This window comes from Aquila chrysaetos, chromosome 21, assembly GCF_900496995.4.
Source record: "Aquila chrysaetos chrysaetos chromosome 21, bAquChr1.4, whole genome shotgun sequence".
NCBI lineage: Eukaryota > Metazoa > Chordata > Aves > Accipitriformes > Accipitridae > Aquila > Aquila chrysaetos.
The window spans coordinates 769,730-794,928 of record NC_044024.1 but is presented as its reverse complement, the minus strand read 5'-3'; the positions used below and the strand labels follow the sequence as shown (position 1 = coordinate 794,928).

The 25,199-nt window shown below is 49.7% G+C and overlaps 3 protein-coding genes across 8 annotated transcripts in view; 1 reads left to right on the top strand and 2 right to left on the bottom strand.

Annotated features, from left to right (window-relative positions):
• STARD8 (StAR related lipid transfer domain containing 8) overlaps positions 1-16,894 on the bottom strand; it is a 90,522-nt gene extending 73,628 nt beyond the window's left edge. The window contains exons 1-3 of one of the 4 annotated variants that reach the window (XM_041119095.1): positions 16,852-16,894; positions 6,673-6,891; positions 4,799-5,343 (exon numbers count right to left, since the gene is read on the bottom strand). In XM_041119095.1, the coding sequence (XP_040975029.1) occupies positions 4,799-5,305 (507 nt within the window). In that variant the 5' untranslated portion in view covers positions 5,306-5,343; positions 6,673-6,891; positions 16,852-16,894. Of the gene's footprint in view, positions 1-4,798; positions 5,615-6,672; positions 6,892-7,343; positions 12,362-16,851 lie in introns of those variants that run through there. The other 3 variants (XM_029996912.2, XM_041119096.1, XM_029996910.2) reach the window with 3 other exon arrangements.
• YIPF6 (Yip1 domain family member 6) lies at positions 13,371-18,922 on the bottom strand. Its single transcript, XM_029996923.2, has 7 exons — positions 18,814-18,922; positions 17,883-18,011; positions 17,308-17,386; positions 16,852-16,894; positions 15,514-15,639; positions 15,251-15,408; positions 13,371-14,656 (listed from the first exon to the last, which is right to left on the bottom strand). Exons 1-7 carry the CDS (start codon positions 18,892-18,894, stop codon positions 14,538-14,540), a joined length of 735 nt encoding a protein of 244 aa, XP_029852783.1. The 5' UTR covers positions 18,895-18,922; the 3' UTR covers positions 13,371-14,537.
• An 841-nt stretch (positions 18,923-19,763) lies between these two features.
• Positions 19,764-25,199, top strand: part of OPHN1 (oligophrenin 1) — a 69,169-nt gene continuing 63,733 nt past the window's right edge. For 2 of the 3 annotated variants that reach the window (XM_041119098.1, XM_041119097.1), the window contains exon 1: positions 19,764-20,025. In XM_041119098.1, coding sequence (XP_040975032.1) covers positions 19,872-20,025 — 154 coding nt within the window. In that variant the 5' untranslated portion in view covers positions 19,764-19,871. The remainder of the gene's footprint in view (positions 20,026-25,199) is intronic. The other variant, XM_029996921.2, reaches the window with a different exon arrangement.

The following is a 25,199-nucleotide window of genomic DNA, read 5'->3' as shown; positions in this document are numbered from 1 at the left end:
GTTGGCATCACACAAGGGGCACCAGCACACGCACACAGAGCCAGAGCTGGCTGGCTCCTACCGGTGCCCAGCTACCTGCCTCCGACAGCCAACACCCTCAGCAGCTAAAAAAAAATAATCACAGGCAACAGAGACACATCTGTTTTTCAGGCTTGCACAATTAAATGCCACTTAATACACTACATTTGACCTACTTGTATATTTTTGCACATAGTTCTAGCGACAGCTGTTGTCTGGGGAAGATCACAGCCCTAATTCTGGACGAGGTTTGGGATTAATTAACAAGACAGAGGAATCTCTGTCAGGTGCAGTGCTCTGCTCCCTGCAAGCAAGGGCAGGTCTTTGCAAGTTTAACCCCACATGACAAATTCACATGCAGCCTCTTCTCACTTGCGCAGGCTTGGACCATTCACGTACTAAGTCTTCCACACCCGAATTCAGAGGCAAACCCTGTCCAGCACAGCTTCTTGTGCAGAGAGCAGTGCCAGGAACAAAGCAGCTCTGCTCACGGGAGCCCGAAGTCAAATTCCCTGATGGCTCCAAGTACCAGGGCATGCATCCCCAGAGCAGGTGGGAGTACGAAGGTGACAGGACCCAAAGATTTCTGCAAGCCAGCCTGTGCCCTGTTTGGCTTACTGGGCTCTGCTGTCACGCTCCAGCACTCTGGGGGCTCTGGAGGATTGCCACCACGAGCCAAGGACTGTGCTCAACCCACTGCCTGGCCAAGCAAGTCTCCTTGCTAAGGTGCAGAAGACCACAGTGCAAAGCCCAGCAGCCAGGAGATGCTCCCAGGTTGTCCTCAAGAGCCCAGGTTTGGTGCTGTGGCTGCAAACCCGGCCAGAGCTGGGCCGATCTTGCAGGCACCCCAACAGCAGAACACACCAAAGCTGAGAGGGTGCCCAGGGCAGAAGCAGCTGGGTCCAGCAAGCACAGAGCAGGCGGCAGCATGCTGAAGGCATGGTGCTCTTCCCATACAGGAGCATCACAGAAGACATTTAAAACAAACCAGCATCAGGCACAGCCTCTCTTGGCACCGTTTCAGTAAAAATCGCTGCCACAATGATGCCCTTTCTTTAGGCCATTGACTGCATGAATAAGGAGAGACGCTTCTTGCTCGGGGACAGCCAGTGCCTGTCCCATGCCCACGGGCACCGCAGCCCCAGGGGTATTTCCAGGGCTGGACGGAAGCCACGCGCGCTGCTGCTAACCTTCTTTGGGGACGCCAGGAAAACTCAGAGGCAGCTTCAGAAAACCCTTTACACAAACCCTCACACACACAAAAGCATGATTATTTGACAGCAAATTCTTTTCTTCCCCCGGCCCCCTGCGGCCGCAGGGGCTGCCAGGCTCGTCCCAGCGAGAGCGTCCTGCCCTCGGCCCCACGCCAAAGGGCTGAGCTGGAGCGACGTGCCCTGGTTCCCCACTCCAAAGCTGATCAAGAGGTAGAAGAGGAAAAGTGAAGGAAGCAAAGACTAAACAAGCAGGATCTCTGTCCTGAGTGCTCAGAGCCTGAAGTGGCTGTGCTGCTCCGGGCAGAAAGCACTGAGCCCCACAGCCTGCATGGCTGCCTGCCTTTCTGCCAGCCAGGGAGAGGGCTCCAGGGGCCACAGCAACATGGACTTGTATCCTGGGTTCAAACCCACCTGCTTGGAAACATCCAAGCCCACCCAAACTTTCACAGTCAGGTTACAAGTCCCTTAAAGCACAAAGTCAGAACAAAAGCACCTTTCCTTTCCAAATTACAGAGACGCCTTGAGGCTGTTGAGCCTGAGAAGCCAGCAGCCTCTGCCCCATCTCTGCACTCACCCCAGTCCCTGTCCCAGGGCCCGTTTCCCCAGGACACATCCTGGCTGTGGGCTGGGTGCCAGACCAGGCTGTCCCCATGCCAAGTGCAGGGCTGCGCTGTCTCGGGATTCTGTCGCTGCTGCTGTGAAGAATTCAGAAGCCCTGAGAAAGAAAGAGGCAGCAACCCCATCCCAGCTCTCAGCCACATTTGTTTTGCTAAAGGACTGAATTATGGGGAGAGGCAGGTTTTAAATAAGTGCATGGCATAAATAATTGCACCATCTGTTTATGATTCTGAGACAGCAACACAAAATGCCAGAATAAGACTTGAAAAGAACCAGAAAACACAATCCAAGTGAAATCCAGCAGTTCTTGCTGAGCTCTGAAATTTACACCCTGCCTTTTTCTTGTAGAAAGCGATGAGCTCATCACAGACTCCTGCCTTGCATCAGGCAGCATCTGCAATGGCAGGAGAAGCACAGAGGAGCCCAGCAGCAGCTCCTCTCCTTCCTTCACACTGAGCAAAGTGCAGCGGGCAGAGGCAGCACCTGCCGGGAAGTCAAACACGGGGCATGGTCCAAGGGAGGGATTTCCCATCTCCTGGGTTGCATGGGAAAAAAGCCAAGCAAGCATCCCTGTCCTGCCAGGGAGGGAGTACGGACTGCTCCTCCAGACAGATTTTGTCAGGAGGCGACGGTCCCGCTCCCAGTGGGGAGCCCTGGTGTAAGCCCTCACTCACAGAGCCCTGCTGGCTCCTGTAAGAAGGCAGTTCAACATCTGCCTCAGGATAACAAGAAAACACTCATTTAGCCAGACCCAGCCGTCTGGTTCCCCACTCCCTCCTCAGAGGCAGAGGGAGCTTCAAAGAAAGAGCTGCCTGCCTGCGCAGGGCCGGACATGCTGCAGGTGGACCAGACCAAGAGCATCCCGGATCCCTATCAGCCCTTCACAGCCACGCCAACGGCAGCCCGCCGTCCCCCCAGCTCCCTCCAGCGAGCCGGCTGCCCTCGGCCTGAGCAGGCAGGAGAACACCCCAGTCTGGGACACCGGCTGCCCATCCTGCGCCCAGCCCACCTTCCACCCCAAACGCAGCCATCAACCGCTGCGCGGTGCCAGCACACGGCAAGGAACGATGACCAGCCCCAAAACACATTTGGGGGAAAGACAGGACATATGCTCTTGGCTCCTCAGCTTGATCCAGGTGTTTGGGGTTTGCAGGGAGAGGGTGGGCAGTTCCATGCGATCTGGATGCACCAGAGCTCCCAGGAACAAGCATGATCCAGCCAGAGCACTGGTGACACCCCAAGTACCTTCCTGAGCACAACCCAGATGCTTCAAGCACAAGGTACAAGCTTTGAGCCAGGAGATGCCATCAGGAAGACAACAGCAGTTGGTATATGTTAAGCTTCAGCCTGTGTGGGCTTAAGTAGCTTGTACGGACCCACGGGACCATGCAAGGGACCACAGCCTGGCACCCGTCAGCAGGTGGAGAAGCAGCTCTAGGTAGGGATCTGTTAATTTTAAATCTCATTACCCTGTACATTTTCCTTTGCAGCACCTGTCTTGCTGAAGCAAAGAATGAAGCAGGGCACATATGTATGTATACATACACACGCATATACTTACTTCAATGGCAGGAAAAAGTGCCAGGTGCTAAAGCAGCTCAGCCTGATTTTGGGAATTGCTTTTCTGGAGATGGTTTGGTCAGTCTAAGGGTGGCTCATACAAAGGCCACCATACCTGTGAAAACAATTGAGTGCCACACTGATCCCGGTGCCCGGTACAGCAGACCCAACGCAGGGCAGAGCAGCAGACATGCAGTCTCCTTCGGAAAACCAGGGAAAATTAACTCCCGTCCATACGCAAGGGAGGGGCGAGGCAGGACATGCAGCAGCTATCCTAACTGCCTGGCCATGGCTATAGCCACCTGACTCAGCGCAGGAGCAGACCCCTCTCACCAGAACCACATCAGAGGAAGACGTGCTCCTGCCCAACCATGAAACTGCGCAGGAGCAAAGGTGAAACAGGGCTGAGGCTGGGCAGGAAAACCGCACAGCACTCCATCCGCTGCCTGGGCAACGGCAGAGCAGTCCTAACATCAGCAACCACTCCAGCGGCTTCATGTAGCTTCAGTTACAAGAGAAACAAAACAGAGTTGTTTTGCATGGGAAAGCGAACCAGAAGGCCCAGCCTGATGTGCAGCAGGACCAGGAGCAGTCGGGCTGGAGCTGCCTGGAGCCCCGATGCCTGCTGCTTGCTTTGTGCTTGGCGAACAGCCGCAGGGACAAGGCTCGGCCGGTGGTTCTGTGTGCAGGCATGGCTGCCCTGCTCTAAGGGCTCCAGAGCCCATCAGCCCTTTGCAACCAAATTTAACGGGGAGCCAGAGGCCTCAAGGGTAATTATGTTTGTATGAGTTTCTTGTAAACAGAGGGACTTAAAAGGGGGGACAGAGATCTTACTGAGACCCCAAGAGACAGAAATGATGCACAAGGAGCACAAATACAACAGGTGAGGGAGCCCACCCAGGAGCCTGCTGGTCCACAGCCACAGCAGAAGCCTTGAGCAAAGCCCACGATCGACCAGACCCAAATGCGGAGGAAACCAGCCGGCGCAGACTCCCCAGGCCAGAGCTGCTTGTCCCAACGGCCTTTCCTGCAGGCCCCCAGGGACCCATTTTGCCCTCAGTCCCTTGATGTACTCCCTGCTCCCCTCAACCACCGCCCCAGGGTGAGCGGGAATTTGGTTCCTATTTGGGTAGAAACCCTGCAGGGCATGAGACTGTTAAAGGGTACAAAGTCAGCTTCATGCAGTGGATTTAAACTGCACTTCACTGGCCTGAAGCAGGAGTTAAGGGTAGAGAGAAGATGAAGACATTCGACATCAGCCAGGAGCACCCCAACCTCAGGACCAGCCAGGTGCCTGAAGGGTGCAGGTAATGGGGCACCCACAGTCACCGCGCTCTGAAATGCCTCGATTCTGGTTGTGAATATGCCTGAAAGACAGATACACTTACCAGCCAGTTGGGCCATGTCTTCATTTCCCCAGGAGACAGAGACAAGGCATTATCCTCATCTTCCTCCCAGTCTGGGATGTTGTGGTCTCTCCCCAGGTCTGCCCGGAGAACCTTGAGCTGCTGCACTGGATGTGCTTCACTCTGCTCGAGCACATACCCATGCTTTGTCTGAGAAAGTTCATCAAAGGCCAATGCTTCACCACTGCTGAAAAATTTACTCTTGCTTGGAGCATCCCCTCTGTGCCCTGCACAATTCTCCACGAGGCTGATAAACCTTGGATGGTGCCCCCAGGTTCTCCTGGGGAAAGATCCACCCAGAGAGCACAAGGAGTCATTGTCTATCGAAGCATAGTCAGGCTCATCCTCAGGACTGCGCTCGCTGCTTGTTGGACAGAAGAAGCCATAGACACCTTCCTCATCAACTGAAGAGCGCCAGGTCAGAAGCTCATCCCACTGGCCTGGAGATGGAGGTGGCTTTGCTCGGCATTCAACACTCCTTGCCTCCATTGTCCATGGACAGAAACCACCGCCCAATACAGGGAAAACTGGCAATGCAAAAACATATCTTAGCAAGAACCACCCAGAAGATGGCATTTATTTTGCCTTTCCTCATTTTCCTTTCCATTCCATTCGATTAGAAAGAGATGTAATGGTCCTTACTGCGGGTATGTCCATGCTTTACTCACTGGAGTGTGCAGACCCTGCACCACTTCTTTCTGAGGTTGCAGCAAGTTGTAAAGCTCAGCTAGCCTAACTTTCGGTCAGGTCAAGAGGTGCTTTAAAATACCTTGTATGCACTGGAACAACAGCAATTAGCAATAGCTGTCCATTCTGTAGCAGTTCCCTGTATGTTGTCCACTAACATACCTCCTTGCAAAAGAAGTTACCTGCACAATTGCACTGGGACCGCTGCTCAGCCTGTCCCCACTTTGGTTTTGTATTCTTCATTTCTCTCTTAAAATAGAGAGCTACTTTTACCCTTTTAGAGGGAGCTTGTGTTTCATGTTATGCTCTTCACACTGCCAGCAATGCAGCACTGGGGGAAGAGATGCGGTTTGCAAGGGTCTCTTTGAGACGTGTTTCACCCAGGTGCTGTCTGAAGGTTTGTTTCAAGCCAGTGCAGCACAGGAGATGCTGTCTCCGACCTCTCGGGAGGAGCTGGAGCCATGCCTTCTGCACATGCAGGGGTTCAGCCGGGACAGATGGCGATCGCTCTGTCCCCTCCCACCTGGGCACGGTGGCAGCACTAGGAAAGCTTGTACCCCCAAGCCACCAAACCTGCAGCGAGAACCGAGCATCAGGGCGGCAGCAGTGTGCCCGGCTGCTGCCCATCCACATCTGCCTCACTGTCCCTAAGGCTCTTATTGACATTCAGCTCCCCGGCTTTGGTCTACAGCACAAACAGCAGCTTGTCAGACACAAAAGGCTTAGGAAGCCAGATGTGCCAAGGTGCCAGGAACAGGGAGGCTGTAACACACTGAACAAAACCATCCCCATTCGCTTTCCTGTAAGAGCAAATGGCTTTGAACTCTGAAACGTAGGCAAGGTTCCCACCAAGAGGGTGGCAAGGTTCAAGGAAAATAACCAAGGTGGAAATAATGAAGCTATCCTTCCCACATCAGCAAGTACATTTTTCATAGCTTTTTATTCTCACTAGGATAGAGAATAAAATCTAGAGCAAACCCTGGAAACAAGGGTTTCCTTACTCCTGTTTCACAGGGACCCATCCCCACATGCAGCACGGGCCTTGCCCCCCTGGACAAGGCGACAGCAGAGCAATGCAGTGACCCTTACGTCTGTCAACACCAGCAGCCCCATATGTACGAGCTCCCTGGCTCACCGCACCTTCAGCTATGTTAGTTCCGACGAGATACCTGCTTTGCTCACTGCAGCATGCCCCGGCCAGCTCCCCTTGCTGCCTGCAGAAAGGCTCACCCCGCCACGCTCCCAGGGCAAGCGAGCACCCCAAAGAGCAAAACCTCTGCACGCACAGTCCGGGCTCACAGCCTTGCCTCTGGGCTGAGTATGAATGACATGAAGATTTAGCAGTCTCCGACTTGACTTCCAGCCTCTGCAGCCATTTCATCAGTCACCTGTCAAGAAAGCCAAAGGTCAGGAATCACGGGTTCACTGTGCCAGCAGTCAACAGGTTCACTGGATGAGTTATTCCATGATTTTACTGGGAAAGTCCTTCCTTTGACTGTTACCTGCACCATTCATTTGCCCTAACGTACAATCCAGCACACAGAATATTAGTCTTAAAAGATTAGTTTTGTGGGAAAAAAATGCTAAATTGAAGCTTTATCCAAATAAAGCGTAATTACTAACTGCTGAGTTGCATCCAGGAACACCTTCTTTTGAGCAGAAGAGTTGCATTTCTAGCACTGGTTCCCCGCAGGGTGCAGGAGGACCAGCAGCCAGACCCACTCTCCTGGAGAGCATCCCTGCCGCGGTTCAGAGCTGTCTGCACCAGAAGCTGCCACGGACAAAACCACGCTCCTGCCTGCCTGCAAGCGGGCTGCAGCTCCCCTCTGCTGCCATGAACCTATCCCCAGGCACATGGCAAGCACAGACCCCCCCAGCACCAGCGTCTCAAGAGAGGATTTCAGCTGTGTCTGCTCCTGCCAGCCTGGAGAGCCCAGGGATCCCGGCCCCACTGCTTTCCCATGGGAGGGTTCAGAGTGCAGCCTTTCAACTTTCCCCAGGTTGTGAGCTGGCCCTGTCTGAGAGCAAGGGCTTGTCTCTCTAGAGAGGAAAGCAAAACAAAACCCACCACCCTTCATTTCTGCACCGTGAATTTGCATTTCAGAACATTTGGACACATTAGTTGGAAGCGAAAAAACCCACAACAAAACAAAGAAACAAAATCTTAAACAATGTGTTGGTAAAACTGCAGCCTCCAGCTTCTGGGGGTGCAGAAGGTACCCCAGAGCTGCTGCTAAGGGACTTCACTTGCCACCCTGCGCTGCCTGGGCACTACTACCCGGTTGCGGCTGTCAAGCTGAGGGAGGTAGGATGTTCCAGCCCTGCTCAGCCCGGCTGCATCAAGTGCCTTTTGCTGGTGGAAGATCCCCCCCTTCCCTGCAGCAGAGCTGGGGTCTCCTCCTCCTTCCCGGGGCAGCCCAGCTGCACAGCACCCTGCAGGTGGGCTCAGCCTTCCCTGGCCAAGCAGGGTGGTCCAGGGGCGAGGGGCTTGGGCTGCCTCAGTTTTCCCCCTCTGCTGCAGTTTGCGTGTGAGGAGGAAGGTGCACAGTGCACCTGTATCCCCGCAGCACGGGAAGAGGGCAGGTCCCTCTTACGCCGGGACCTTTGGGCGTGAGAAAGCAAAGGTTGCTCCCTCCCAGCGGAGGGCTGGAAAAGGAACATGGGTGAGGGAGGGCAACATTTCAGATTATCTGATCGACTGAAGAGGTGTACTCAGAAGAGTCTGATTAACAAATGGGATTTTCTGACTTTAAATTACTTACAATTCTGAAAGATTACATTAAAGAGTGAAGTAATTTTGTCTATAGTAACCTTGCAAAAAAAGTTAATTTTGACAAACGTTAATGATACACAAACTTTCCAGAAAATAAACCCAAAACCCACAGAAAACACATCACTGTAGTCACCGGCAAATCTTAGTATTTTTAAGTCCCTCATTACTAGTCAGTCTGCACTTGTGTTTAAGTACTCTCTCCTTTTTGCTAAGTGTCCTCCCCCTTACACCAATGACAGGGAACTTCACGCAGACTATCAAAAGGAGGAGGAAGCAACAACCCATCTGCTCAGTAAGTGTCAGCAATGGACAACGTGCAAACTGCTGACAAACCAGGATGGTCTCAGACCAGTTCTTTCAGGTGCAACAATTTTGCTTCCAAGAGCAAAGCTAAACAGACTGCAAAACACCGCTTCTGCAAAAAGGTCAAGTTTTTTGACCCTTTTGTGACCCTTGATAACATCTCTTTTACTAATGTGCAAGGCAAGCTACTTAGATTACATTAGCATCACTCCAAAAGCAAGACTGTCTTAAAATTTGCTATGCACTTATGTAAGACCAATTTTAAAATGTTAAGCCTCTAGTAAGCCGTGACTCTGACTGTACAAAACCTTAAAATCTGCTCAGCTTTCCACCCACCAATAACTTGGGCAAGGGTTAAAGAAATTGCATTGAGCAATTGCTCCATGATATGCAGAAGTGCAAGAGGATGGTACGCTTCAGAGCATAAACACATTAATTGACTAATAGATGGAAATAATCCAGAAAGTCTTAATGATTTCCTATGCACAACTCTAAGTGAACTTACTCTAATTTGTATCTTGATCATTATCATCTTGGGGAGGATAAAAGACATGCTTAATCATTTCCCCACTGCCATAGTAAATAGGCTTTTTAAAAAAAATGCTCCTTGTTGAATGAAAGTAATCTTCTTGCTCAAAATTGCATAAATATTACAGAAAATGCAGAGACCCTATAGCATGAGTAGGTCAGGCACAACGGTACGAGCCTCCTCCCACGTCGTCGGTGACAGCCACGGTTGGAAGCTCAGAACTCACCTCCCCAAGGCTGCCTGCAAGCAGCCTCAACAGGACACAAAACAACAGGCTGCTGCATCCTAGCTCCCCTCCGATGGAACAGAAAAAACCAAGGGGAGAAAAAGAGAGAAAAAAGCCAAGCTCTGAGGGACTGCAAGGTCATGCCGCCCTCTTGTGACCACCGGGACATTTTGGCCTTCTCCAGCCCAACAACTGAGGGCCCTGGAGCACCCTTAGCCATGTCCCTGCTGCCACCTCCTTCATGAGAAGGCTCCTCAGCCAAGGTGCCAGGCTGGTGCAAGAGAGTCCCCGCTGTCACCCCACGGCACACTGCAAGGGCATGGATGTGCTTCAGGTGATTGCCTCAAATTCCAGTACTGGTCAGTGATGGTTTTTAATTGCCATCCACTTATTAGGCCACCTTCCTACCAAGTTTCTGCTCCCTCTTTACCCATGCCTTATTTAGTCCCTTCGTATTTTAATCACGGCACACTCAGTCCCAGTAAGCACCGCTTGGGCAGGCTTGTGTTAATTAGGGGGTTACCAAGACCTTCCTCCCCTAAAGCTGCAGGCAACAAGAGAGAGGGGCTGCCTGCATGAATACCAGTTTAAGGGTAAGCCAGCAGAGCTGTTCATTCCCCTTAGCAGAATCCAGGACCAGATGGGAGCACAGGGAAGCTTTAAGCACGAGCAAACTGATGTCATGGTCCAGCTTCGATGGGCTCTGGCACACGTGCCTGACGTGTCCTGCTCTGGGGTACGGAGCGCTCGGTGTTGGGCCAGGGAGAAGCGCTGGGCAGGGACTTGGGGAGGCTTCCACCCTTCCGTCCTGCTGCTGTTACCAACAGGCAGCTCCCCTTTGGTGTCTCGTCCTTGCAGAACCTCAGTGTGCCTTACTGGCCCATGGGCATCTCTCTCATGGACCTGTAACAAGAACTTCAGGGCTTTCTTTCCCTCCCCAGAACACAGAAGTGTTGCTCCCCTACAGCACCGCCCGGCATAGGACAACAAACGGCCCAGCATACACAGACCAAATGCTTGCTCTGGTCCTTGTCCCAAGATAACACTAGCACAACTGCCTAGGACATAAGAACATCAAATATTGTTGTGTATCTGCAATAGCAGCAATGTTCTTCTAGCAGAGGGAAAAGGATTTATACCTCAGCCTGGTGCTTCTACCAACATCTATTAACTCACTGATGCACAGAAACACAAATCAAATGTTTAAAAGCATTCCAGGCCATATAAAATGCCTTTTTATGTCCAAGTATTGGCAGGATCCCTTCGGAGTCCCTCCGAGCTTTAAGAGAGGCTCTGCCAGCCGAAGGTGCTGCCTCCCAGCCCCGCAGCCAGGCCCGGGGAGCTACTGCGGGACAGGCCATTCCTTACCACTAACCTGAAGTAAAGCCTGCACAGTACTTTTAAACCACACGTAAGATTGCCCAAATGCCTTTCAGTGTGTTTTAATTTATAAAGTTAAAACAAATAAATTCTTTTCCTTTTCATTGGTATTAAATAGATCAAAATTAAATTCAGATTCAAACACATACAACTTCAGCTGATAAACAGTATTAAAAAAATCTTAGTAGGAAAGAAAGCCCGGTTTACGCATCAGAAAATCATCCACTTTCTCTACAGAAAAGTTAAAACACTTCATTAAAGGCAAGACATCTGCTTTTCTCCTTCCCTCAGCCAGCTTTAAACAAGAAGGAAGAGACTTTTTCCCCTTAGAAAGCATGACAATTGAGTTATCACATACCTTTTCACAACAAATTAAAAATATATGTTGTGGTTATAAGGATTACTTACCTGCATGCATTTTTGGAGGAATGCATTCTCTAACTGGCTGAACAAGATGAAGTACCATTCAATGAACAGGCACTCTGAGCGCTCTCATGTAATACCATCATTTTAAAGGACTATAATCAACAGGAATTCTGGGCAGTCTGCAAATATCAAATAAGCTTGAGGTATTTCACTTGCCTAAACCTGAAATTTTTCAATCATGCTTTAATGTGCCTATATCTAGTTTGCTTTGGGAACCACCTGTTTGCTGAGGGGCAAGCCAATTCAATAAAAGCAGTGGCTCTACAGAACATCAAAGTTTGGCTGAGGAACAAATTCCAGTTTTGGCTTCTTAATTTTTTGAAGTCACATAAGACAGTTAATCTTCAATCAATCAATCTGATGCTCATTTCTACTGGTGCTCATCGCTTGCTCTTTCTGCCTTTCCAAGCAATTATATTCTACTCATAAGAAGGGCTATATTTTTCAATAGGTTTTCATCTTCAAGTTGAAAGGCCAAGCCACTCCTAGTAAAGCTCTTCCAAAGCCAATTATAAGATTGTAGTGGGAAAATTATTTTTTACAAGATATACTGTGTCCTTTTAAGCATATTGGCATCAAGCACATCTCACACGACAGAAAGCTGAGAGAGGCAAGGCAAATCAGGCAATGAGCTACAGCAACTAGAATTCCCGGCCGAGGACATTAACATCCTCTACTCTGCTAGAGGAAACGATTAAAAAAAACCTGCGTACATAAGACATGTAACTTTATTCAACTGGAGGCGTGAAAACTCAGAAAATCTAGTTCCCTACCTGCATCCTGCCAGCTAAAACCTTAGGGCAAGTGATATAAACCCAGCTAAAGATTTTACAGCTTTAGAAGATGATGGCTATCATACTAAATCCATACTAAAGGATTGCCATGAGTCAAAAACCAACCAACCAAAAAAAAAAAAAAAAAAAAAATCACACCTTCACCATACAACCAGTGTATTTCTGCCTATCATTTCAGATTAAAAACACTTCTCAACTAAAAACTTTGGTGACCAATTGAACAGTAGATCTAGTTAATATGAAAATAATTTTCTTCTCTCTTGTGTAAGTCAAGAGCAATGATACAGAACAAACCATCATGAGACTTATATCCAAGTCAAAAACAAGCAAGGAAAAAGCTGGGATTTTAATTCTTCTTAAAAATAATTTTCCTTCTTTTCAAGAACATACTGGATCAATTAAACGTTACTCCAATTATCTTTCAGATATAATATCAGCCTAAGTCACAAGACGCTTCAGAGATAGAATTCCAAGGATTTCTCTAAAAGCATGGTTAAATTCTTGTGCTGCAGTAGGAAAGAAAGATTTGGCTCAAAGAATCCCACTGTAGCCATCAATAGCATTACTATCTACTTCCCTTGAATATTTCTTTTCAGCTTCATAAAGCTAAACTAATGTTTAAATAAATGGAAAACTGTGCACTTAAAAGAAAAATCACATTCCATACTAGTAATAATTTAATGGAAGTTTAGAAATTCTCCTTTTCCATTTTATACCCATGTCTATGAAACACTACAGCGCCTCTTGCAGCACCTTAGAACAGCCCCGGACGGAGGTGTAAGGCAGGCAGCAAGAACAGCTTCACACATACTCACTGATAACAACCATTCTGCAGCAAAGCTGGGTCCCTGCCGAGAGCAACTGATTTTTCCTTCCCTCTTCTCCACACTCCCAGAAATGCAAAACGGTACTTCTAATCTGCATTTAGAAATTTCCATCTCAACTATCAAATACTTATAGTGTTTATAGCAGAAACTGCACTTTTATATATAAATATAAATTAGGCATATTTACACCTCAGCAGGACCCACGTACATCATTTTCAGGTCTATCTGCATTACTATAGCAAAAAGGAAATATGATGCTAATTTTCAGGAAAAGTAACATTTTAACAGCAGCTTTTTCACCCCCAGATGTTTCAAAGCTCTCCCCTTGGATTGCTTACTGAAAATAATGGACAACAAAAATAATTTCTGTACAGTTTTCAAAACACAATTCTCCAGGTCTCAATCCCTATGCTGAAATATAAATGACACACTTCTACACCTGTATATGGTTCTCCAGGCAAGGTACAAAAGTGCACCTACAGGGAATTGGAGAAGAAAGCCTCCTCCCCTTTTACAAAAAGTATTAAGCAAAAAAAACCCCCAAACAAACAAAAAAACCAAACCTATAGAAAAGTTTCTCACATCTCATAAGTACAAAGAAACAATATGCAAATTTGTACACATTTATGTTGAAACGCTGTCCATGTAAACAACCAAATGAAAAGTCACATACAAGCAGTTAAGACCGGAATTCATAACCTCCTTCACAGCAGCCACCACCTTCATCACGATTTAGTTTCCTTCCTCCAACCTGTTTTAAAATTTTTGGGGATAAGTCTTGGTGCAGTATGTTAGCACCCCAACATCTTGAGTATCAAAACCTCAACTTACTTCACACAAGCTTTTGTTCTGTTGTTTTGTTTTTGTTTGGTTTTTTTAACATATATATATACACACACTTTACTTGGTGCTCTCCAAACAATTTCCCATTCTCAGTATGCAGAGTGATAGCTAAGTCCCTGTTGCAAACCAGTTTTGACTGTTTCTCCAGGACTTTTAACTCTCTAATCTACCATCACATGAAAAGATTTGTAACTATCCAGTGTAAACACACTCCCTCTCAAGATACATGGATTAGTCAGTGTAACTATGGTGTTGAAGGCATTTGGCTGAAACACTCTTTCTTGACACACAAAGGGATGAAACAAATACACAACACATGTATATGAGCAAAGGCAGTTCCCGTCTGCCCAGCTCCAATTAACTGCAAAATGGACCCAACTTATTTTTTGCTGAAATCTAGTTTCAAAGTGAAAGCTCACAGTCCTATGATGCACTTTATATACATTTCACCACTCTGTAAGTGAATGAAAAAGGAGTTGAACACATTTCTTCCCTATCCAACACGGAACAGCAATGAAGTTCTATTATTTCATAAGGCATATTCATCTTCAGTGAGAATCCAAGCACAAGCAAGAATTCTGCCAAGTCGTGCGATCCTATAACTTCATCTTCATCTACCCAACGTCTTGAAATTCCAGGATCTCCCACTCTATTCCTTAGGTGGAAAAATCCCTGTCACAGCGGGCATTTTTTATTTAACGCAACTAAAGAGCCGGGCTAAATAAAAAAACCCCTCAGCAGCTGGACCTCTGTATCTTTCAAAAAGAGCGACACACAAACGACCAACTTTTGCAGTTCTCTGGCTTTATCCCATAACCTGCCTTTTTACAGTATCTATCTATATATAAATTAGAAAGAGATAAAGCCAATGATGAACTGCAGTGCTCATGAAAAAACTCCAGTCCATATTACACAGTCTCTTCTGATTGGAGATCACTGAGGTGTAAAGGTGAGAATCATCCAGCTGATAACAAAGTAGAAGAGGAAGATGGGGTACACAACAAGAGCTTTGCGGTTTGGAGGTTGACTGTCTGCCAGGAAAGCTGTAGATGCTGGTGAAAAAGAAAAATACTTGAAATGTGAGCAGCATAAAACTAAAAGTCTAAGATCCACTGCAGATATTAACAATTTTGAATTAGGATCTGCATTACAATTATGCTGAAAGAGAAAACAGAGTAATCCATTGCTCAATACCAATGGTCTATAATCACCAATTAAAACTTTATCATATAGAAAGATAAATCCTGATTAACATTCTGTAACAAGAGTCAGACTTACAGATTAAGAGCAGGAGAAATAATGCAAAGGCATCTGTATGAAATTAGCATTTTCTAATAGTATTTATAATACAGATCACAGCATAAAATACCCAGTAGTCTCACATGGGTTTTAATATTAAGTTATCATCCTTCTGCCGCAGGCAATTTGCATATGACCATGAAAATCAACAGGAGCACAGGCAGAGGCTGAATCTCTGCCAACACAAGGACTGGAAGAACTGTTTCTACAATACTTCAGCAGCCTAAGAAACACCTGAAACTACAATATCCATTGGCTTTACTCAACAGAATGCATGCAGATCTACCTCCTTAAGCATCATGCTACTCAGTGCGCACAACAGCGTTATAACACAAAAAGGTACTCACCTAACGTTGACCAACCAAACATAGCTACTACTACAATAAGACGTATAATGAAGCTGACAGTTCCAGAACCTGCCAGCAGTACCAGCCTGCACACCAGCATCGCTACTGTCAGTGGCAGGACACAGTAACCCAGAACGCACAGGCTCTGAAAAAAGGATCTGGAAAGGAGAGACATAAATGGGAAAGAAGTAGTCAAACCAAAGCATTGCAGAAACTCCATGCATGGGAGTATTTTAACTGCTACTAAATAAACCAGCACTCACATAGTTCCTCCAAGAAGCTTTGAGTTTAGTGTGATGACAACTGCACCAAACCAGATGATGACAAAGACCTCAGCAAACTGGGGCCCTCCATCGTCTTTACTATCTGCTGATCCACCCTGAAGCATCCTGTTGTAGGTAACAGATAAAAGGAGTCATTTGCAATCGATGATGGAGTTTTAATAGACTTGGAGTAGATGACAGAATAGGAATCCGAAACATTGGTCCCCAGTTAGGCTGCAGACTGATAATTTTTCATCTGCTTGCCTATTTTTAGTAGTATCCTCAATTTTGTACAAGAAAGGAAAATGGTTGTGGCTCAATTGAGGGGATTTCAGTCCATTTGTTTATTTGTCTTGAGGAGTCTGTAAGCATGTTGAGGAGAATAAAACCATAGACACCAGGCTAGGAGATGCAAATTGAAGTACCACAAGTTTGGTAACCTCTCAAAGCAGGCAGTGTAGTGCATGATAAAACACAAAAGCTTTAAGAAAAGCTTGTAGTAACTACAGGACACAAGCAACACAAAGCCTGGAAAAGTGAGCATGCATTGGTTTGAATATTTGAATTACACTGTCTACTTCTGCTAAAGCTTTGTCAACATTTTACTGAATGGTTTCTGTACATTGAGTACACAGGTGTGCCTCAATTAGCTGATAGATCTGACCAACGTTTCCACCCTACCCCAGGCAGATCTGCACACATATGCTCCAGTGGAGCACCAGAAACTCTTGGAAGCCACCATCATCTCCCACCTATGAACTACTACAACAGTCTCTCTTTTTCCACCTCCAGGATACATAGCACATACACTGCAGCTCTTAGACAAAGGTTTTGGCCTGCAAGTTAGGGTGAAAGTTGGCCAAACGCATTAGACTCAAGGGCAACATGAATCGGGATACCTTTCAGTAAAATCATTGTTAAGACAGGGGACTAGGAAGAGTTCACCCTTAAATCCTAAATGTAAAAACAGAAGGTCCTAATGGGCTTGAAGTGTCAGAAACAGCATATCAGAACACCCTCCCGCAAGCACCTCCCCATCCTGTTGCTGATGTCCTGTGCTGATGGGCTTCTTTTCACCTGTGGCTCCTAGCTAGGCAGGGTTCCTTGTTATGCAGAGTTCATCGTTAAGCAGAACTTGCCCCACCACAATGTTTGAGACATTAACTCTTTCAGTCTCTCACAATTTTATATGAAAATCTAAACAGGCAGTGCTTGCAGAAGACCAGAGAAGGATCAGATGAACTTGATCTCAACACATGTAGTCAGAAATTTTTAATTTCTCATTTCTCCACCGTAAAAGACTATAAAATCCCCAATCCACCCACTATAAGTACTTACAGCGCAAGAGAGACACAAAGCACCAAAGGGCCCCACAGATCCCCTGTAGGTAAAGGAAAAAATAAAATCATAAATATCATAGAAGGATGCTCTGTTTCATTTTCCCCTAGAGTAATAAAGGACTCTTTTCCAACTCCCAATGTATCATTTTGCATATTATACTTCCTTATAATTTTCTTACTTAGCATCTTATATGCCATATTCTATAATATAATCCATTCAAAGCCTGCCAGGTGCTAAAGCTACCTGCTGTACATATGCTGGCACATGTTCCACTTTTAAAGAGCTTTGGTAACACTCTGATTTTTCATGTTTGCTATTCAGCATTCTACAACAGAAAGAACATGGAACAGACAGTTCTGAATCCCTGTCCCACTGAACTCTTCCTTTTCCCATGTAGGCAAAGTCTGTTGGCAAAACATCCTTTCAAGATTTTGAAAATCTTCTTGTACGTACAGTCTCTCAGGAGCGCACTACTCTTCTTCGGATACATGACATGGACAAATTTCTTCCCAACGGCCTTCAGATCTCTCATCTGAAATAAAGAAGCAACACTTTATCCTTTCATAAAAATTACAGTTCACAACTAAAAGCAGTAAGAGAGAAGTAAAGGAGTATCGATGGTAAATCAAGGTAGGATCCAACCCAAAAATTTCTGTAGCATCTTCTGCAACAAACAACACCTACTTTTTCTACATTCCTTAACAACCACAATGTTTTATCCTTTAATAACACCCAATTAAGAACAACAATTTGTTTGCTCCTCTAGGAAAAGAAAATGAATGAAAAATCTTATTAGCTGGGACAGTTTTCTTCCAAGGTTTGTCTAAGGCCTTTACCCTTGCAAAGATTTTGAGATCATAGAGAAACTCTGGGGCCGTAATTCAGATATTTTTTGACCCACAAAAATTCATTTTACATAGCTAGTTCCAATGAAGTACAAGTCAAGCAAAAATACAGTTTTTGCATAGCAGTCTTCCAAAGATATTGGCAAAACACGTGTTTTACCATAGACAGGGGCACAGACTCACAATAGTGTCCCTAACAGGCTCATCCAATGTGGAGTAGTCTTCATCAGGAGAGCGAGATCCGACAGGAACAGTAATCTCCCCTTCCACTGGAATATCTTCAGATATTGACACATCTGCGAGACCTGCAAACTAAATGTTTTTTAAAACATTAAGAAAGAGAGAAACACAAGCCAGTTCATACTCACTTCAGATGTTTTTCAGCTGGGTTTAGGATGAAAACAGCTGCTTAGAATTCAAAGATACAACACTTAATAACACAGTCAACAACAGAGCCCAGCTGTTGCCTGCTTGATTTAAACAGCTCACAGTCTAAAGAGGTGAGTAGATAAGTATAAGCAAAGCATTTCCATTTTCTTCAGTAACTCCCGATAACCTGCTTTCTGTTCTCTGATAAGACAGCAACAACTAAAGGAAGTGTAAAGCTTGTTTGTGTGTTTCAAGTAGCGTAACACCTGATAGCTGTCCAACTGCACCAACGCGCCCGAGTACCCTGTCCTTCACGGGCTCCGTGGGGAAACAACTCGTAAGAACCGTACGGAGATCTATAGCCCGAACTCAAAGTCAAGGCTGTTGAGCGCCGAACGTCAACAAACCCGATTTCCTCCACCCAAGCGGAAAGCTAAAGCATTCGAGCTCCCACAGACGGGAGCAAACAGAAAACAGCCCGACCAGTTCTACAGTCAACTCCAGGGCAGCCGGGACAGGCGGCAAGCAGCAGGGAGGGAGCGGCAGGAGGCCGACGGCTCCCTCTCCCTGCCCTCCGCGCCAGCCGGCGGCCGCCATGGCCTCCCAGCCCCCCCGCTGCCGCCTGCTCCCCCCGCCCCTGAGCGGCAGCCTGCCCCAGCTTCGCCGACGGAGGAGCGAGAAGCCCGCGGCCCCCCGCGCTCAGGAGAGACCGGGGACTCCCGCCCGCTCCCACCGCCCCACTCACCAACGGCCCGCCGACGCCGCTCCCCTCCGCTGCCGCCATCTTGGCTGCCCAGGCGACGTGGAGCGAGCGCGCTGACGTCATCAAGGCGCGCGGCGGCCGCCGCCCGCGTCGCGCGCCGCCAGGGCGTCCGTGGCAACGCGGGCGGGCCGCCTCCCTCCCTCCCTCCCCGTTCCGCCCCGCCGGCAGGGGGCGCCCTCGGCCCCCAGGCCTCGCTGAGGTGAAATACCCCCCTCCGCGGCAGCGCGGGCCCGGCCCCGCTGCGGGGGACGGTGAGGGAGGCGGCGCCCGGCCGCCGGCCCGTCCCGGCTTCCCCCGGCCTACTGTAACGGGGCCGAAACTCGGAGCGTCGAAGGAGGCAACAGCCCCGAAGCGCGGTGCTGGAAATGAGCTGAAAACCGCCTTCTGATGGCCGCCGAGGGCGCTCGGAGGCCGATCCCTCTCCGCTGACCCGGGCTCCCCGTGGCAGAGGCAGGCCCGTCGCCCCCTCCTCCGGCCGGCCGGGGAGAAACCCGGGGACATTCGTGAACGTTAACGAAGCGGCCACCGGGGAGGTAATCGGCGCAGAGAGCCTCGGAGCTCACGGCCACCCGGCCTCCGGAGCGGAGCCCGAGCGGCGGCCAACAGTGATCAGCAGTTACCGGGGGGAACGGCGAGGGACCGGCCCGCCCCGGCGGCCGGGCGCTGCCGGCACAGCTGCGGTAACTCCGCCGCCGGTTTTGTCCACGGCACCCGCCTGACCGAGAGCGCCGGGGCGGTGGGAGGGGGGTTCGCCGGGGGTCCTGCCTGCCGAACTACAAGTCCCGGCAGCGGCGGGGGCGGCCGGAAGCGGGGGTCGCCTCCGCCGAGGGCGCGGTTCGCCGCGGGGCCGGCCCCGGGCGGGCAGCGGCGGAGGTTGGGGGGGGGACACGGACACCGGCGGGGCGGTGCAGGCCCCGCCCGAGGCTGCCGGGGGCGGTGCCCGCCGGGGCGGCGGCATGGCCGCGGCGCGGAGCGGCCGGGGCGGGGGGAAGGCGCCGTAGCCGCGCCCGGCAGCGGAGAGGAGCGTCCGCCGGGGAGCCATGGGGCACCCGCCGCTGGAGTTCAGCGACTGCTACCTGGACAGCCCCGACTTCCGAGAGCGGCTGAAGTGCTACGAGCAGGAGCTGGAGCGGACCAACAAGTTCATCAAGGAGGTGATCAAGGACGGCAACGCGCTCATCGCCGCCATACGGGGTGAGCGGGGCGGGGGCCTCCAGCCCTGGGCGGGAGCGGGAAGGGGCCGGGGGCCCGGGTCGTGCCCTTCGCCGCCGGTGCGGTGGCCCGGGGATAGGGTCTCTCCGAGGCTGCCCCGGCTGCGGCGGAGCAGCCGGTGCCTCTCTGCCCCGCGGCTGGACGGGATTTCTCCTTCTCGAACGCGTTTCTGGAAGCCCACCTTCGGCTTGGCTCCCACGGAGCCTCCTGTGCCCGCACCCCGTCACCGGCATCGCTCCGGGGTGGGCCGGCAGGCCACGGGCAGCGAGCTCCGGCTCCCGCCGCGCCTGGGCATCCGTCCGGAGCCGGCCCTGCGTGGGGACGGGTCGGACTCCCGTGGTCGGGGTGAGCCGGGCTGACAGCGCCGGCGTCGCAGGGCCAGCCGCTGCTGAGCCGGTTGAGCTCTCCCAGGCGCCGCCAGTTTCATTTGAGGAGAATAATTTACCGTTTAGGGAAGGTGCTCGATGATTTTGCTTCACCAAAGAACGGGTGGAGCCTGGCCGGGGCAGCACGGGTCGCCTCATCACCCAGCCAGGCTTCCCTGGGGTGGCCCGCTGTGAGAATGAGAGGGCTCCGACCAGAAATAGTCTTTAGTCCTTCTTTTGTCGTGGGTGTTTTATTGTTGTTTTTTAACGACGATGAGAATTTTTTCTGATCAAATGGCGATTTTGGTGTTGACTTTAAGGGAGTCACTTGTTCAGAAGTACTGAGACCATCAGAGTACCCCGACCAGGTTGTGTCATCCGAAACCATAAAGTCCTACGTGTTTAACGCTTTACTGACCTTCCGTCTGCTTAGAATTTTTTTTTTCCTCCCAGAGCTGTACATACACTTTCCCTGTGTCGTCGCTCATGTCTTCTCTGCTTTTATAAATGTGCATTAAAATATGGCCAAAAGTGTATGACGGCACAGCTGCTACGAGTGCTGCACTTGCGTCAGGCCAAGTGAAGACGAATAAATCAGTGGGGCAGGCTCTGATCATACACCGTTTTTCTTGCCAGCTGGTTGGGTTTTAGTTGGTATTAATAGGTTTAGCTGCTGCCCTTTTGTTAAGAATAATTCAGAGCTTCCTTGTTATCAAGGCCATGGCTGGAATACCCTGTGTTTGCCCATCTGGAAAACAGTGAAGACAAAAGCTAGTATGACTGAAACAGCAGACGTCACAGGGCTGTAAGACCCTAAAACGTACTACAGAAAAACCTCGAATCTCTGCTCAGTCTGGGGGCGGGGGGGGGAACCAAAATGAAAAACAAAGGGATTTTAACAAGCCTGCTTGTTAATGTAAATACTTTGCTTTTTCTTCATCGCTTTGGTCAAAACTGTTTCCCTTTTTAATGTTCGTAAATGCTAATGCTGCGCTCAGAGTAGGGATGTGAGGGGATTTTGCTGGGTCAGCAGACCCATCCCAGTGAGACTGGCCAAGGAGGAAGGGAAGAAGTAGAAGGAAACTGAGTACACCCAGACAGCACAGATAACCCCCCGCGGAACTGAGGAAACCCTAAATTTCTTGCCTGAAATGTTGTGGGGGTGGTTTTGTGCTATCTTCTTTTTTAAGAGTGCAGCTGAACCAGCAGGCAGAGGGGTGGCCTGGCAGAGCAGGCTGCTGGGCATGGCCGGGGAGGGTGCTGGGGCCGATACCCGCCTGGCCTTCGGTCGGCTCCTGGGGTCTCGCCCCCTCCCATTTAGTTAACAGACAGCTTTAGAAAAAATTCTAGGCCTTCCTCTCTGAATCTTGTCCCTATGGAACTGTGGATAGGAATTTGGGGCTACTTGCTGCCCATTGCCTAAAACACCTTGGGCTTATGGCTGGTAAATCCTGCTCCTCCGACCTGCTTGGTCGGTGACAGTGATGGCTGACGATTCATTTCTGCCCCTTGGCAGTGCTGTGGGATGGATCTGTCCCTCAGCAACTGGGAAGCAAAGGTGATGATAGTCTCACCAGGAGAGAGAGTGAGATTTCTTCGTCAAGGGTAGAGGGTTAATTACAATGATTGTTCTGATTGGACCTGTCTGTTATCTGTCCAGAGGTACTGTCCTCCGCCTTACCCTTTTAACGGGTTAGGCACCCTCTTGGTTAAACCTTTGGCCAAACTGTTCCAAGGCAGTGACTCGCTGCACTGAGTACAGACCTCTGGTGACTCTACAGATGTATATATTGTCTGCGTGTTTGCTGATTAATTAATGAATAAACTCCAACATGAAATTTAAAGCAAATCAATGCCCCGTTTTGCTCAGACTTGTAGAAACGTCAAACACCTGCTGTCTCCAGCTGGCCGGCTCTTCAGCCTGACATGGTGATGGAAACTGCCAAACAAAAGATTCGGGTGCAGCGCAGTCTGTCTGGTTACAAACACATGCATCCACGTGAATCACGCAAGTGCAGCGATGCTCATGCAGACTACGAAGAAAAGAAGTGCAGTTCCCCATTGCGGGAAAATAGGGTCTGCTGGGCTTTACGTGATCTGCTGTAAACACAGCCCACACAGACTTAAAAATCTGAGACTGCTCAAAGTTGTCTTTTATTTTCCGTTTGCCAAGTAATAGGGGAAGAAAAAGTGAGTGTGACTTTGCATGGAGTTCTGCAGGACCTTCAGTTTGTGTGCTGGGTGAGCTGGGTGGTTTTGAGGTGTCTGTGATATGAGGAGCACATATGTTGTTCTTTTCTCGGTTGCTGGAAGTGTTCTTGTTGAAAGTGTCTGGCCAGTTAAGGTTGTCTCAGCCTACCTGCTGGGTAGTAAAATATTAGAAGTGTTCTAGCAGAGTTTCTAGAAGCCAAAAAAGGAAAAAAAAACACTTGGTATCACTTTATTATGTCAGCAGCACAAGCTAGGCATCCAATGTCCAGTAAGTGCTACTTCAGTGACTTCTATTTGGAGATTTTTGGATGTCTTTTGACTTTTCTGTAGCCCTTTTACTGGTAGATTAATTCACTATAATCGTATTTGTAGCAAATTAATATGTGCACTTGAGTGCAAATTTTTTTAAACAAGTCATTAAAGAACCATGGAATTGTAAATGTGTAATATTAAATGCTTCCAGTGGCATGTGTCTAGCTGGTAGGTGCGCTGTTTTAATTAAATGGGTTGTTTGTTTTACAAATGCATGTACTCCCTTCCATTTCCCAGTTTTAAACCCATCCGCGGTGATCATCAGTGATGGCGAGTGGTGAATCACTGCGAGTGTGACCTGGCTGTGATGTACCGCGGGGAACAGTTTTAAGGCAGCCACGTCTTTACTCCAGACTTGTTTACTGGTGTTTATACCCAGCGGTCTTGAGGCTTGCTGTGTCCCGGGCCCTTCCTCAGAGGAGAATTCCTGTTGATCTGGATGAAGTGTCTTTTAATCGCCTTCCCTGAGTGATTCCCACGTGTGGCATGCACGTGCGGTGCAGGTGCCTGGCGCTTTCTCAAGGAGACAAGTGAAGGCTTGGGGGGATCCTGCTCATGGGTGCCCACCCGCTAATCCTTGAGAGGAGGAGAGGCAAGTCCCCACCACTTCCCATGGATGATGCCATGGCATGGAGTTCTGCTGGGGGTTGTCCCTGCCAAGGAGTCTGGCCACCAAGCCGAAACTGCTGCTCCTGATCTCCCAGATGGGGAGACAAGGGTAGTGGGGACCCGCGGTGGGGAGACATGGGCCTTGGGGAAGAAATTTATCCGCTTCCGAGCTTCCGCTCCTCTGCAGGAGTCTGCCGACTTCAGCTTCCCTTCACATTTGTAATGAGAAGCTGAACTTCTCTTCCCGTTCGTTCCCTTCCCTTCCTCATCCCAGGGAGAGGCTGGAGCTGCGGGGTAAGTGCTTTCCCAGGCAGCAGGGCTTCCCCGCCTCTTGCTCCTCTGCAGGGAGAAGCAGGAGGGAGTGCTCTGCCCGGCACAGTTGTTCAGGGGCCAGCACTGGAAACCATCCCTGGAAAGCCCTGCCTCTGTTGGGTCTGTGGTGGGGCAGAGCCAGGAGCAGCTCCTGCATGGGTTAGCTTGGGGTGGGGAGCGGGCTGAAGGAGGGCTTCCAGCAGCAGCCATGACTTGTGCTGCTCCAAAGCACGTGCATCAGAGGAGGCTTGTCTGGGGGCTGCAGAAAGCCGCTCCCCAGCTGCCTGAGCCCACACAAACGAATGGGAAGGCGTGTGCTCCGGGTGGTAGTCGCGCTGTCCTGCTCTGCGGAGGAGGGAGGCAGCAAGGGGGAACCTCAGCTCCCCTTGGTCTGCTGCGTGCCTCGGTTTCCCTTTCTGCAGAGCAGGTAGTGCTCTGGGGCTCTGTCTGAAGAGGGGGGCTGTTACCGAAATGAGGGGTGCACTCCAGTGCTTTAAACTCCCCTTGCCTCTCAAGGGATTAAGAGAAACTGGTTCCACCCCAACCCTCCTGACTCTGACATGTTACCAGCTGAAATAAATAAAGTACCATGGGTAAAGCCCTCCCGAGTGCCGTGCAGCTCCCCATGTCCTGATGTGGGTCCTTGTGCAATTACAGTCACACAGTTGCTGCCTTTAAGTGTGGTTTTTTTCTCTTGCTGACTGACAAACCCCCAACGGTTGACTATGTGTGGGACACCGTAAGATGACTAAGTACAAGGTTGCGCCAAATGAGAAATTAAACTGACTAAAGCAGAGAAAAATATTGTTAATTTGTAATAATCTTGGGCGTGAAAGTCAGTGATAGCAAATAAGTTACTTTGAGACAGAAATGTGAGTTATTTTTGTTGCAAAGTTGGCTGCATCCCTTCTTTTTCGTGCCAGGACTATGCAGAGTCGCTGGCAGTGCCAAGTGACGATGCTGGTCCCATACGTTGCGCTGGCAGTGCTGAAACCCGCCCGTGCCCTGGCTCTGGCCAGGGAGGGAGAGGGGTTGGGAGGTTAGCCTTCCTCCCCGGGGCTGGGGTGGCTGGCCAGCCTCTTCGCCTGCGTCGCGGTTCCTCGGCACTCCGTAAGCCAGGGCTGCTCCAGGGCTGCTTTGTTCGCCCCCGAAAGCCACGCTCGGTACTCCTCGCAGGCCCCCACGGAAACTGCAAGGTCTGCCTTGCTGGGAGCGTGCTGGGCTGGCGTCCGTCCGTCAAGCTGGCCGGGGCCCGGCGTGGGCACCGGGGAGCCAGCCCCAGCAGCAGCTTGTTTGCATCCCCGAGCTCGTAGCCCCATGCCGTGGTGGCCAGCACTGGCGTCACAG

Bases quoted from the DNA above. Each gene is read 5' to 3' on its own strand.
- YIPF6 (XM_029996923.2), bottom strand. From the start codon at position 18,894: ATGACGTCAGCGCGCTCGCTCCACGTCGCCTGGGCAGCCAAGATGGCG. The intron at 16,895-17,307 runs GTACGTACAAGA...CTTTACCTACAG, and splicing joins TAGTGCGCTCCTGAGAGACT to GGGATCTGTGGGGCCCTTTG. The intron at 15,409-15,513 runs GTGAGTGCTGGT...TCTCCTTTCCAG, and splicing joins AAGCTTCTTGGAGGAACTAT to ATCCTTTTTTCAGAGCCTGT.